This window comes from Camponotus vicinus, unplaced genomic scaffold (genome assembly GCF_025532165.1).
Source record: "Camponotus vicinus isolate PSW18456_S1 unplaced genomic scaffold, iyCamVici1.0 SCAF_3, whole genome shotgun sequence".
Lineage (NCBI taxonomy): Eukaryota > Metazoa > Arthropoda > Insecta > Hymenoptera > Formicidae > Camponotus > Camponotus vicinus.
Window position 1 is genome coordinate 7284770 of NW_028141967.1, and position 14060 is coordinate 7298829.

The following is a 14060-nucleotide window of genomic DNA, read 5'->3' on the forward strand; positions in this document are numbered from 1 at the left end:
TTCTGCCACCAATCTGCTATGATAATTTTAAACAAATCCTGTTCAGTTTCTGCTATCAAATTATGTCAGCAGGTTTTGTAACATTTCTGCTGACATTCTGTTATCATTATTTGATATAACAAATTTTTTATACTGCAATCTTACTGCCGACAAGAATTTGTAGCAGAAATTGACAAAATCTGTTTGAACAGACTTTGCTGACTGGGTATGTATATATATATATATATATATATATATATATATATATATATATATATAGGGTGGCCCATTTTAATCCATCCAGTCGAATATCTCGAAAACCAAGCCCGGGAGAGAAAAATGTTTCAGACAAAAGTTGTTTGGTTTCGAGGGTGCCATAAGATGGTACCATTGGTTTGACCTTGAAGAGTCATTTGAAGGTCACATGAAGGTCACCTTCAATTTCTTAAATGGAACCTACTATTTGTCATTGCATATTCTTGTAGCTAATCTCAAGAGCTTTCCAAAACACTATAATTAAGTACCTTTTCGTTAAGTACTTTTTGAGTTATGAGGCTTGAAATAATTTCTTAATTTTACATAAACCGTAAAATATCTTGTAAAATATTCATTTTTCGATTATCTTACCTTAATAATTTTACGTACAAAATAATGAGAGGAATCAATTGGTGTAAAGAAAACACATAGTTGTTTTGAAGAAAAAATATGTAATTTGCAATTAACAATTCCATACTTTTTCTTAAAAACAACTATGTGTTTTCTTTACACCAATTGATTCCTCTCATTATTTTGTACATAAAAGTATTAAGGTAAGATAATCGAAAAATAAATATTTTACAAGATATTTTACGGTTTATGTAAAATTAAGAAATTATTTCAAGCCTCATAACTCAAAAAGTACTTAACGAAAAGGTACTTAATTATAGTGTTTTGGAAAGCTCTCGAGATAAGCTACAAGAATGTGCAAAAATATATAGGATGTTCCATTTAAAAAAATTGAAGTGACCTTCACGTGACCTTCAAATGACTCTTCAAGGTCAAACCAATGGTACCATCTTATGGCCTCCTCGAAACCAAATAACTTTTGTCTGAAACATTTTTCTCTCCGGGGCTTGGTTTTCGAGATATTCGACTGGATGGATTAAAATGGGCCACCCTGTATATATACAGGGTGTCCCAAATTTAAATGGCAAAACTTCAGGAGCGTGTAGGGGACCGAAAAACTAAGTCAAAAAGTCCTTTAGCGATTTGCTCGTTTTTGCTTCATTTTGGAGAAAATCGCAAAAAGAGAAACAAAACAAGTTTTCTTTTTTTTACTTATTTATTTACATTTTATTTGTTATCATCTATTTAATGCAGATATTGTTCAAAATGTAGCCCTCTTACAGCAATGCAAGCATTACATCTGCACTGACTTGATTAATTGCGGCTAGACATTGTTCTGGTGATATTTGGTGCACTGCATCTATGATTCGGTCTCTTAATTGCTCTCTTGAATTGATTGGCACCGAATAAACTTCCTGCTTCAAGGTTCCCCATACGAAGAAGTCCATGGATGTCATATCAGGTGATCGGGGTGGCCAAGGTACTATTCCTCCAATCCATCGTTGTGGATAATTTATGTTCAGCCAAGATCGAGCAGCTCTGCTATAATGAGCTGGACATCCATCGAGTTGGAACCACATTTCAATCCGCTGCTGTAAGGGAATGTCTTCTAAATAATTAGAAAAGTCGTCCTCTAAAAAATGCGTAAATGTGATTCCATTCAATCTTTCGGGTAAGAAATACGGTCCCACCAGCAATCCGTTCCAAATTCCAAGCCAAACGTTTATAGCAAATTCATGCTGAAACCTGTTTTCTCTAATAGCTCTGGGATTTTCATGAGCCCATACATGATAATTTCTTTGGTTAACAATTCCTCCTCTTGTAAAGGTAGCTTCATCGGTCCATATTATTTTTAATGGAAATAAATTGACATTGCGAATTGTTTCAAGAAACCAATTACTAAAATTCAATCTCTTGACGTAATCTTGAGGTAATAAATTCTGTACTTTTTGAAGATGGTACGGATAGCGATTATCACCTTTCAAAGTTCGCCATATTGCCTGCCGCGATATTCCTAATGCAGCTGATGCTCTTCGGACGCTAGTCTCAGGATTGTTATCAAAGTGGTGTTGAATACAATTTCTTCTCCGACAATCTGCTCTTAACGCTGCCTGGAATTGGTCGCCTTCATTACGAAGTGAAAATGACCCAGTCTCTCGTAGTCTATTAAAAGTCAACGAAAAGACTTATCGATTAGGCACTCTTCTATTTGGAAATCGGCGCGCATACTCTCGCATCGCTTCTAAAGCATTACCGTTGCAGAAACCGTACACGAAAACTATATCAGCGTATTCAACATTAGAATATGTACGCGGCATTGTAGCTGATGCTATTCACTTCAAAATATCTGAGTAACTGACTAAAGACTGATGAAGGACTCATAGAAGAAAGCAAGAATGTAAACAAATGAAAGAATGTAAAGGATAACATCAAGTAACATCAGTAAGAAAAAGAAAACTTGTTTTGTTTCTTTTTTTGCGATTTTCTCCAAAATGAAGCAAAAACGAGCAAATCGCTAAAGGACTTTTTGACTTAGTTTTTCGATCCCCTACACGCTCCTGAAGTTTTGCCATTTAAATTCGGGACACCCTGTATATATATGTACACATACACCTTCATTATTTATACAACTTTTATTCTTAAGAAATGTGTACGCGTTTTACATTAAAAATAATATCAAACTTTCTCTCTCTGTAAATATATAAATTATTTATTAATAGCCTAATAAAATAAATTTCTGTATATTGTATATAGTTGTTTTCAGTAAATCTCAGTATAAATCTATATATATATATATATATATATGAGGGAGAGAGAGAGAGGTCATACAAAACTCATTAAAAATTTATTTAATATACATAATATACATAAGCGTCTGGCTATACAGCACTGGTGCTACCGGCATTTCGTGCACATAGCACGGAACAGAACCAGAAATTGTGCACATTATATGTTACCCTGTGAGAACTTTCGTGGTCATTGGCTTTGTAGTTCATATCCACGTTTTTTAGGTCCACAGAGGGCGTATCGCTTTCAGGGATCACCTAAAAGCGGGCCATGACACCTCTCAGTCTTCTCTCTGCTATTATATATATTACAATATATTGTTTTTATTACAATTTATAACAATTAGAATTTCACAATATTTTTATATTGTTTTTCTTTCCAATATTTTAATCATGAAGTAAGAGAGAAGGAGATCGAACTCCATGAAACAAAAGTGATCCCGAAAAGTGGCACCTAATTGAGAGGGAGTCCGCTGAAAAGAATAGGTTTTTATGGTTGGGCGCCATTTGCAATTATTAACCTTACCCGGCCAGCCCGGCTTTGGCTGCGTTTCAAAATTCACTGCCAGTACTGAAAATCTATAGTTTACGTGACGTACACTACAGATTTTCAGTACTAGCAGTGAATTTTGAAAGACAGCCTTTATCTCAGTTGTTTTACCTGTGGCTTTATGCATTTTTATCATGAAAAATGGCATGTTGGATACGCAGATGCACTACCAAAGGAAGAAAAAAAGATGCTTCAAGTAAGAAAGCCTTTTTACAGCTCGCACAGAAAAAATGTTCAATAATTGGCGTGATAATAGAATTGTTGCAAGAGGCATCAACGAGTTCAGCAAAAAAGTCGCATCTGTGAGTTGCTTTTCTGATACAGAAATGTGATTTCAAATATTTGATGACAGAAAAAGAAAAATAAGAGGCAATAATAAATAAAGAAAATGTATGTGTATACAGCTAACACTGCTTTACAAATGGCGTCCATTCATGAGAAGCTATTCTTTTCAGCGGACTCCCTCTCAATTAGGTGCCACCCACAGACTTCTATATATACTAGACTGCTAACTCCTTATATATAAGACGGCTTCGATTTTATGTACAAATCACAGATAGGTATATAAAGGTATTCTATTCTGCGCATGCGCTCTGCGATAACGCATGTGTATATGTATATACATACGCAAGGTTAAGTAAACATGCGCAGAATAAGTCACGTTAGTACATAAAATGTGAGGACATTTTATATAAGCAAAATATGGGGAGTTAGCAGTCTAGTTATATTAGAAGTCTGTGGTGCCACCACGGTCTTACATACAGGTCTGGAAACTGGTCTACTTTTTCGGTGGTGGGGGTATCCACGGAGGTAAAGGAGAGAACATTAGGGCCAGCTTGATGATGCGGGGGTGAAGCACTGGTGGGGAGGGGGATTTGATCGTCGGCCATGTTTGTATGGGCCACTCATGCTGCTATCTACCGGACGATGCCAGCATTATTTGGAGTATCGAGGTGGAGGGAGGAGGGTGAAGAATCGGAGTATAATGACAAGCAGTCATCGCACAAAAAGTCCGTTGTAAGCACGTGTTGTGATTTTGGAGAATAAAAAATATAATTGAGACGCATAAGAATATTATAAAAATGGTACATTGTATAGCGAGAGGATGTAACAATAGATCATCGAGAAAATCGAAGAAGCAGGAGGAAATAGAAAAAATACAAAAAATATCATTTTTTACGTATGTATATAACAAAGGCATATATATGTATGTATGTCTATAATAAACAAAAATAAATAAATTAAAATTTTTTTTGAATCATATTTTTATAATTATTACGAAAACTCCTCACCTTTTTATTTATTTATTTTTTTTATTTATTTTTTTTTAATAGCTAGCCGGTAGACAAAATTTATATATATATAATTATATATAAATGATAATATAATATACCATATATAAAATATGTCCATAAATATAATTACAGTCAACCAGTATTATATAAAATTATATGTAAAAATTATATGTAATAATTATATGTAAAAATCATTTATTAAAATGATATAATTATATAATAGCTTATTGTATATATATAAAATGATATATAAAAAGATGTTTACCGGAATATACTTAAAAAATATAGGATAAAATATAATCTAGAGAAAATGTTTATAGTTTTCCCAAAAATGAAATAAAAAGAAAAGCTTGGTGTACAGCTATAAATATAACAGAAGCTTGCATAACACAAAATTCAACATTATGTTCGTTGCATTTCCAAAAAGAAGATTTCTATGGATCTTTTGAAACACGCATATGTTTAAAAGAAGATGCAATTCCTTTTGTAAAACTTTTAAAAATTAGATTAATTAATTATTTATTAAACGTAAAAAAATGTATTACAAAAACGTTGCATGTTAATATTTGTAGTTAGAAGAAGCATCAACATCAACATTGTGCAAGAAACAATGCACCAGAAAATTAGAGACAGACGATGATAGCAGACCACTTAAGAAAAGTAAAATAGATTCTATGATGCCTGTACTTATGGATCAGATTGTTGATCAGACAAAAATAACAGAACAGGACATTGTTGATGTTACACAGGTAAACATATAGGCTGAGGAAATTAAATAAAAACAGTAAAATGTCTTCCTTAATTTAGAATACAGAAAATATTAAATAAGTCTAAAACTATGCTTTAATTTGTCTTCTATATACATATATATATATATATATATATATATATATATATATTATATATAATATAAATTATTTTTTTCTAAGATAATTTTTGTTGCTAGCTTTGTTTGCTTGTAAGATAAATAGCTTTTAAAGCTTTAATGTGTATTATTTACAGTCAATATTATCTATACCTGAAAAAACAGTTACTAAAAATATGGCAGAAAAAAGTACTCAAACACGTAAGTTTTTTCTAGATATGACATGCAATAGAAAAGAATATTTTCTGTTTACATGCGTTATACAATATATACAATAAATTTTTTTATTTTTCTTAGCACAATCTTTCAAAGTTTGTAAAGGTACTGCAGTATCTCCTCGCAGAATTCATAACTCACCGGAAAAGGTAAAATTAAGAGAAGATTTAAAGAGAACGAAAACACACTACCAATTGAAAATAAAAGTTTTAAAACAGAGAACAAGACGTTTGGAAAAAAAGGTAGCAAAAATGATAACCATCTTTGCACATTTGAAGGAAAAAAATTTTTTGCAAGAAGAAGAATTTTATAATTTAAAAGGTATTGCAGCAGGAAATGCAAATTTAATTAAACGAGTAATTTATAAATCAAAAGGAATGCCACTCACTCGCAAGTTTTCACCTGCATTACGAACTTTTGCCATAACGTTGCATTACTATTCACCACGAGCGTATTCGTACGTTAGAGAAACTTTTGATTCATGCCTTCCGCATCCAAGAACTTTAAGCAAATGGTATTGTTGTGTAGATGGTGAACCTGGTTTTAATCAGGAAGCCTTAGCATATATTAAAGAACGTGTAAAAAATTCAAATCATACATTACTTGGTGCTCTTATGTTAGACGAAATGGCAATAAGACAACATATTGAATATGATGGAAAAAAGTTTTCCGGTTATTGTGATGTAGGCAATAACATTGCGAGTGATGAGTGCAGTATTGCAAAAGAAGCGTTAGTATTTTTAATTGTCGGCATTAATGAATTATGGAAAATACCAGTTGGTTATTTTTTAATTAATGGCATAAACGGTGAACAAAAAGCTAATTTAGTAAATCAATGCTTGTCAATGTTACATGATTGCGGAATACATATAAAAACTTTAACGTTTGATGGTGCAGCATGTAATTTAAGTATGATACGTCTTTTACAATGCAACTTAAATCCTAATAATTTACAGACATGGTTTGAACATCCTATCTCCAAAACAAAAATATATGTATTCCTTGATCCGTGTCACATGTTAAAATTGATACGGAACACTTTTGGAGATAAAAAAAATATTATAAATAAGAATGACGAAAATATATTATGGAAATATATCGTATCTCTGCATAAAATGCAAGAAAACGAAGGCTTACATATGGCTAACAAAGTACGAATCGGACATATAGAATATCACAAAAAAAAGATGAATGTTCGCTTAGCAGCCCAAATATTTAGTTTATCTGTTGCGAGTGCACTTAAAACATGCAGAAGTGTGTTAAATGTAGATGCATTTGCGCAATCTGAAGCAACAGAGGAATTTCTGCAGATGATCAACAATTTATTTGATATATTTAATTCTCGAAATTTGCGACAAAAATTTTATAAACGTCCAATAAATCCGGATAATTACGAACTGATTTTCAGCAAACTAGATGAATGCAAAGAATATTTGTCGAATTTAAAACTTGAAAATGGGCAATTGTTAATACATTCTAATCGTAAAACGGGATTTCTCGGTTTCATAATTAATATCGAAAGTTTAAAATTGTTATACCAAGATATATGCCAAACGGAACAAATTGTACCATATATACCTTTGTATCAAATCAGTCAAGATCATCTGGAAATATTCTTTGGCTGCATTCGAGCTTTTGAACGTCAAAATAATAATCCGACTGCTACCCAATTTAAAGCAGCATTTAAAAGATTATTGATTAGAGCAGAAATTAAAGGTGCCACAACGGGAAATTGTATAGCTCTGGATGATATACCTATATTAAATGCAACTTCTGCCTTTAAACCAGACGAAATAATAAATAGAACTTCCACAATTGCGCGTATGATAGACGATTATGAAATTAATAATGAAAACTATATAAATAATTTTGCTTTTGATCATGATCACCCATATGTTATAGCTTTATCACATACTACTTATTTAACTGAATATGCTACAGAAGTTATAACTTATATCGCTGGATTTATTGTTCGGCGTTTAAATAAAAGTATTATGTGTGACCTATGTACAAATGCCTTGATGAATAATACAAAAACAGGAAGATTAATAGAAATTACAGATCGTGGCAGTTTAATATATCCATCTTTAAGCGTAATAAAAATATGTCTTGAAACTGAAAAAATTATAAAATTTATTATGAAAGAAAAACCTAATGTTATACTTAACTCAAAGTATACTTTGCATAATGTAACTAAAAGTGTGCTTTTAAATTTACATAGACAAATTATATTTGAAGATTTGAAAGATCATTGTAACGATCAAAGTTTTTTAACATGTCACAAAACGCAATTAACAAAAAGCATTATTATTAAATATATTAATATTCGTTATTTTTATATTGCAAAGCAAACAAATACTGGTGTTAGTCAAAGGCATCTTTTCAATAAGTTAATATTATTTAAAGGACAGTAAATTATATATGTACATATTATTTCTTATATTTATTTGTTTCTTATATTATTATATACAGGGTGACCCATTTTAACTTAGGCAGCCAAATAACTCGAAAAATAAGCAAGATAGAGAAAAATGTTTTAGACAAAAGTTGTATGGTTTCGAGGGGGCCATAAGATGGTATCATTGGTTTGACCTTGAAGAGTCATTTGAAGGTCACGTGAAGGTCACTTCAATTTTTTTAAATGGAACATCCTATATATTTTTGTACATTCTTGTAGCTCATCTCGAGAGCTTTCCAAAACACTATAATTAAGTACATTTTCGTTAAGTACTTTTTGAGTTATGAGGCTTGAAATAATTTCTTAATTTTACATAAACCGTAAAATATCTTGTAAAATATTCATTTTTCGATTACCTTACCTTAATAGTTTTATGTACAAAATAATGAGAGGAATCAATTGGTGTAAAGAAAACACATAGTTGTTTCGAAGAAAAAATATGTAATTTGCAATTAACAATTCCATATTTTTTCTTAAAAACAACTATGTGTTTTCTTTACACCAATTGATTCCTCTCATTATTTTGTACATAAAAGTATTAAGGTAAGATAATCGAAAAATGAATATTTTACAAGATATTTTACGGTTTATGTAAAATTAAGAAATTATTTCAAGCATCATAACTCAAAAAGTACTTAACGGAAAGGTACTTAATTATAGTGTTTTGGAAATCTCTCGAAATAAGCTACAAGAATGTACAAAAATATATAGGGTATTCCATTTAAAAAAATTGAAGTGACCTTCACGTGACCTTCAAATGACTCTTCAAGGTCAAACCAATGATACCATCTTATGGCCCCCTCGAAACTATACAACTTTTGTCTAAAACATTTTTCTCTATCTTGCTTATTTTTCGAGTTATTTGGCTGCCTAAGTTAAAATGGGTCACCCTGTATATTATTGTATGTTCTTGTTTTTATATTATATAATAAATGTCTCTGCATTATCAAAATACACAGATAATACAGCTAAATACTGATAGATAGCAGCACGAATGGCCCATAAAAACATGGCCGACGATCGAATCCCCCTCCCCACCAGTGCTTCACCCCCGCAGCCTTATGTCCTCTCCTTTACCTCCGTGGGGGTATCCCGCTTAGTGGCTCGAAATTGATAGTTTCCTGTATGTCCGCACGAGTCGTTGCAATCGAGGAATGTTCAGGCGCGCAATTCTCTTTTGACAAAGATACATTTGTTTATCCTTTCCGATTACCACTTATATCGCTTATTATGTAAACTTATTAATAAAACATTTAAAAAAAACAATATAAAATAATAATAAGACCGCGTCAGTGGAATCTGTGGACGGCCGTGCTGTGGACACCAGATACCGCCATCTTGTTTAACTAACATCCCATGCATGTTGCGAACCACGCGGCCAATATTCAAACTACACAAACCGAGGACAAAAAGCGGGACACCTCCCACCACCGGAGTTTCCAGACCTGTATATAAGACCGTGGGTGCCACAAATCGGGACCATTTTCTCTACTCGCGCGCTATCAAGTTCGATCTCCTTCTCTCTTACTTCATGATTTTAATGTTGATATAAATTATAGTAACTCTAACCTCGCATACTCGACTATAACGCTATCTACAGTCATCAGAGTACAACTAATTCTATTCGAGATCTCAGATCGAGAACTCAGACAGATTTCTAGTATCGTGGACACAGGCAACCCAGTGAGAAATGTTGGTCGAATTTACATCGATTCGACATCGATTCGACAAATCATTCGTCGAATCGATGTCGAATCGACCAATATTTCTCACTGGGAATTAGAGGTCTAAATATCATTCGTATTAAGTTAGCCGGAAATTTTTCAGCCAACCAAAAATCTCCTTATGAAATCGTTTGTATTTTGTATGAAGATGTTTGAAGTGTGATTAAAAACGTTTGTGAGTAATTAGAATAATTATAAAAAATTAATCATTTTTACAGTATGTAGTTAGCCAACATAACTAAATATTAAAAATTCTCCTTATGAATCGTTTGTATTTCGTATGAAGAGTTTTGAAGTATAATTAAAAAGGTTTGTGAGTCATTCGTTTAATTTTAATTAAATTTTTTTATATTGTGAAGTTAGCCGGAAGCTATATAAAATGGACGCCGTCCTGTGATTGGTCGATTTGCTTATGGTAAATACTAAAATTTTCTCATGTGTACTGACTTTAAGTGTAAGCAAAACGAGCAAATTTATCTCTTTTGTAACTTTTAATCCATGACTAATTTATTATTAATTCCGCATAATCGCATAATATATCATGGATCGTGGATAAGCGTAGATAATTGAAATATGTTTTTCTACCAATAAATAAGTAAATCTTTTATAATTGTTTTATAATGTAGTCATCATTCAGAAAATGATCACAATTTGTGATTATGTATTTAATTGTTATTTTATATTCGCTTTCAAATAATAAACTATATAATAATAAAATTTATATAAAAAGATGGTAATATATGTAATCCAATTAATTATAATTGACAAAATAATTTCTTGTGAAAAAATAAAAGTAAAAAATATAGAAGAATTTTTTTTATAGCTTGTATAAAAAATCAGTTTTATGCTAAGTATATTATAATTTTCTGGACTGTAGTAATATTTAATATATAATTTTTGCTATATAAATATATATTTCTGATATAAAATCTATTTCTACAGATAGTAAGATTGGCTGAGTTATGTCACAGAATATCGGAAGGCTTACATCAAAATGCGAGAGAGAGGAGATGGCAGATATCAATATGAATCCATTGCTGATGTTGTAAGAGCAAAAATAGATATCTCTGTAGATTTTATTATTTTTGCATCCGAAAACTTGAAAGTTGCCCATGCCTTATCGGAAGTAAGTCTTCTTTTGTATTTTCAAATATATATAAGCGCACATTTTTAGCATATTCTTTTGTTATCATTTTTTTTGTTAATTATTATTGATTATTATTGATTACTTTGTTAATTATTGTCAATTAAGAAGAAATATATATTTATATAGCAAAAATTATATATTAAATATTACTACAGTCCAGAAAATTATAATATACTTAGCATAAAACTGATTTTTTATACAAGCTATAAAAAAAATTCTTCTATATTTTTTACTTTTATTTTTTCACAAGAAATTATTTTGTCAATTATAATTAATTGGATTACATATATTACCATCTTTTTATATAAATTTTATTATTATATAGTTTATTATTTGAAAGCGAATATAAAATAACAATTAAATACATAATCACAAATTGTGATCATTTTCTGAATGATGACTACATTATAAAACAATTATAAAAGATTTACTTATTTATTGGTAGAAAAACATATTTCAATTATCTACGCTTATCCACGATCCATGATATATTATGCGATTATGCGGAATTAATAATAAATTAGTCATGGATTAAAAGTTACAAAAGAGATAAATTTGCTCGTTTTGTTTACACTTAAAGTCAGTACACATGAGAAAATTTTAGTATTTACCATAAGCAAATCGACCAATCACAGGACGGCGTCCATTTTATATAGCTTCCGGCTAACTTCACAATATAAAAAAATTTAATTAAAATTAAACGAATGACTCACAAACCTTTTTAATTATACTTCAAAACTCTTCATACGAAATACAAACGATTCATAAGGAGAATTTTTAATATTTAGTTATGTTGGCTAACTACATACTGTAAAAATGATTAATTTTTTATAATTATTCTAATTACTCACAAACGTTTTTAATCACACTTCAAACCTCTTCATACGAAATACAAACGATTCCATAAGGAGATTTTTGGTTGGCTGAAAAATTTCCGGCTAACTTAATACGAATCTAAATATCAGAGAGGCGCCAACTCGTCCCTCCTTCTGATTGGTGGTGAGCTATCCGTTCTTAAGATGGCGGCTACGGTGACAAAGTGGGAGTAAACCTAGGGAATACTAAGGTAAACTAACCTTACATCTGTATTCTAGTCATCGCAAAGCATTTGTTTATAGGTGACAAATAATTAAGTGTGTACTAAAATAAAATTAAAATATATCCGTGTTATTATTTTTTTATCACGGTAAAAGAAATACTTTTTTTATCTTGTTTAAATAGTTATAGAAGCTTTACTGACATTGCAAAATTCTTATTTATGTAGCAACATAACTGAAACACCGTCACTACCACTATAACATGACGTGCGTGTAGGATCTAAGATGGGGGCGCGGCGGCATGGTGGGGGTAGTTTGGCGTCTCTCTGATATTTAGACCTCTACTGGGAATGACGTATATAACTAGACCAAGCATTCTCAGAGAGGGGTGAAGCCGGAAATTGGCAGTTTAAGACAGAGTGAGAACGTTGAACGGCATCTGCTTTCCTTTTCTATCATACAAGAAGCAAATGGCCGTCCCAAAACTGTCAAGAGCTATATATAAAGTGGTACAGAAATAAAACTGGAATCGAAATTTTCATTTATCTTGATACATTATTGATATTAATACTATTTTATGCAGTATACACATGATCATAATACAAATATTGTTATATTTATTTAGTAATAAAATTGATTTTGGTGCATAATCGATGCCACAAATACAGCAAACAGCCATTTTGTCCTTTTTTTAATGCAATATTTGTAATATTTTTTTCAAAAAATTTATATATGTGTATATATTTTTACGTGTATTTTTACCAATTTTACTCATATACTGTTTCGCATGTCTAGTTTGCGTTTGTGTCATATCACGCCATATTGCTTTTGACAGTCTATAGAATAGAAAGAGAAAGCATAGAGGCCGTTCAACGTTCTCTCTCTGTTTTAAAATGTCAATATCCGGCTTCACTCCCCTCACCTATAAACTATATGAAAGCTTGGTCTAGTTATATACGTCATTGGACGGCACCCTAAGGCCCGTTCTACAATACGTCGTATGTCGCTGTCGGATGTCGCTAGTCGTTAGTCGCATGTTGTATGTCGAATGTAATTACGACATATCAGTCTACAATTGAGTCTTTTCATTAGTTACAAGTCGCAACAAAAAGAAAATTATAGACCATGCATCCTTTTTTTTGGTTATCTTTAAAATTTTTATCAGTTTTATCATATAAACATTTCTGTTCTTGCACACACTGAATAATAATTTCATCAATCGTAATCGATTCCATGACTCAAATACGAAATATATATTTGAAAATTGCTCTTCAGTCACCCAGTAATTTGCAATTAACAATTCCATATTTTTTCTTAAAAACAACTATATGTTTTCTTTACACCAATTGATTCCTCTCATTATTTTGTACGTAAAAGTATTAAGGTAAGATAATCGAAAAATGAATATTTTACAAGATATTTTACGGTTTATGTAAAATTAAGAAATTATTTCAAGCCTCATAACTCAAAAAGTACTTAACGAAAAGGTACTTAATTATAGTGTTTTGGAAAGCTCTCGAGATAAGCTACAAGAATATGCAATGACAAATAGTAGGTTCCATTTAAGAAATTGAAGGTGACCTTCATGTGACCTTCAAATAACTCTTCAAGGTCAAACCAATGATACCATCTTATGGCCCCCTCGAAACTAAACAACTTTTGTCTGAAACATTTTTCTCTAAAATGCTTTGTTTCCGAAATAATTGCGTGCGTTAATTAAAATGGCTCACCCTGTGTATATATTTTTAATCTTTATATATTTTTATTCTTCTATATATATTTTTAATCTTGATTTTAATTATATCACATACCTTTTAAATATATTTTGATATATTTTATCTTTAAAGGCTGTGATAAATTTTAATTAAAAACGAAGAACATTATATATTATTTAAAAA

The 14060-nt window shown here is 31.0% G+C and overlaps 1 protein-coding gene across 1 annotated transcript; it reads left to right on the forward strand.

Annotated features, from left to right (window-relative positions):
* The first annotated feature begins 1205 nt into the window (after window positions 1-1205).
* LOC145968225 (uncharacterized) lies at window positions 1206-6888 on the forward strand. The gene is made up of 6 exons (XM_083093552.1): window positions 1206-4600; window positions 5036-5201; window positions 5288-5464; window positions 5718-5781; window positions 5878-6117; window positions 6753-6888. Exons 1-6 carry the CDS (start codon window positions 4503-4505, stop codon window positions 6761-6763), a joined length of 756 nt encoding a protein of 251 aa, XP_082949678.1. The 5' UTR covers window positions 1206-4502; the 3' UTR covers window positions 6764-6888.
* Window positions 6889-14060: the final 7172 nt, after the last annotated feature.

Bases quoted from the DNA above. Each gene is read 5' to 3' on its own strand.
- LOC145968225 (XM_083093552.1), top strand. From the start codon at position 4,503: ATGGTACATTGTATAGCGAGAGGATGTAACAATAGATCATCGAGAAAA. The intron at 5,465-5,717 runs GTAAACATATAG...TATTATTTACAG, and splicing joins ACATTGTTGATGTTACACAG to TCAATATTATCTATACCTGA. The intron at 5,782-5,877 runs GTAAGTTTTTTC...TATTTTTCTTAG, and splicing joins AGAAAAAAGTACTCAAACAC to CACAATCTTTCAAAGTTTGT.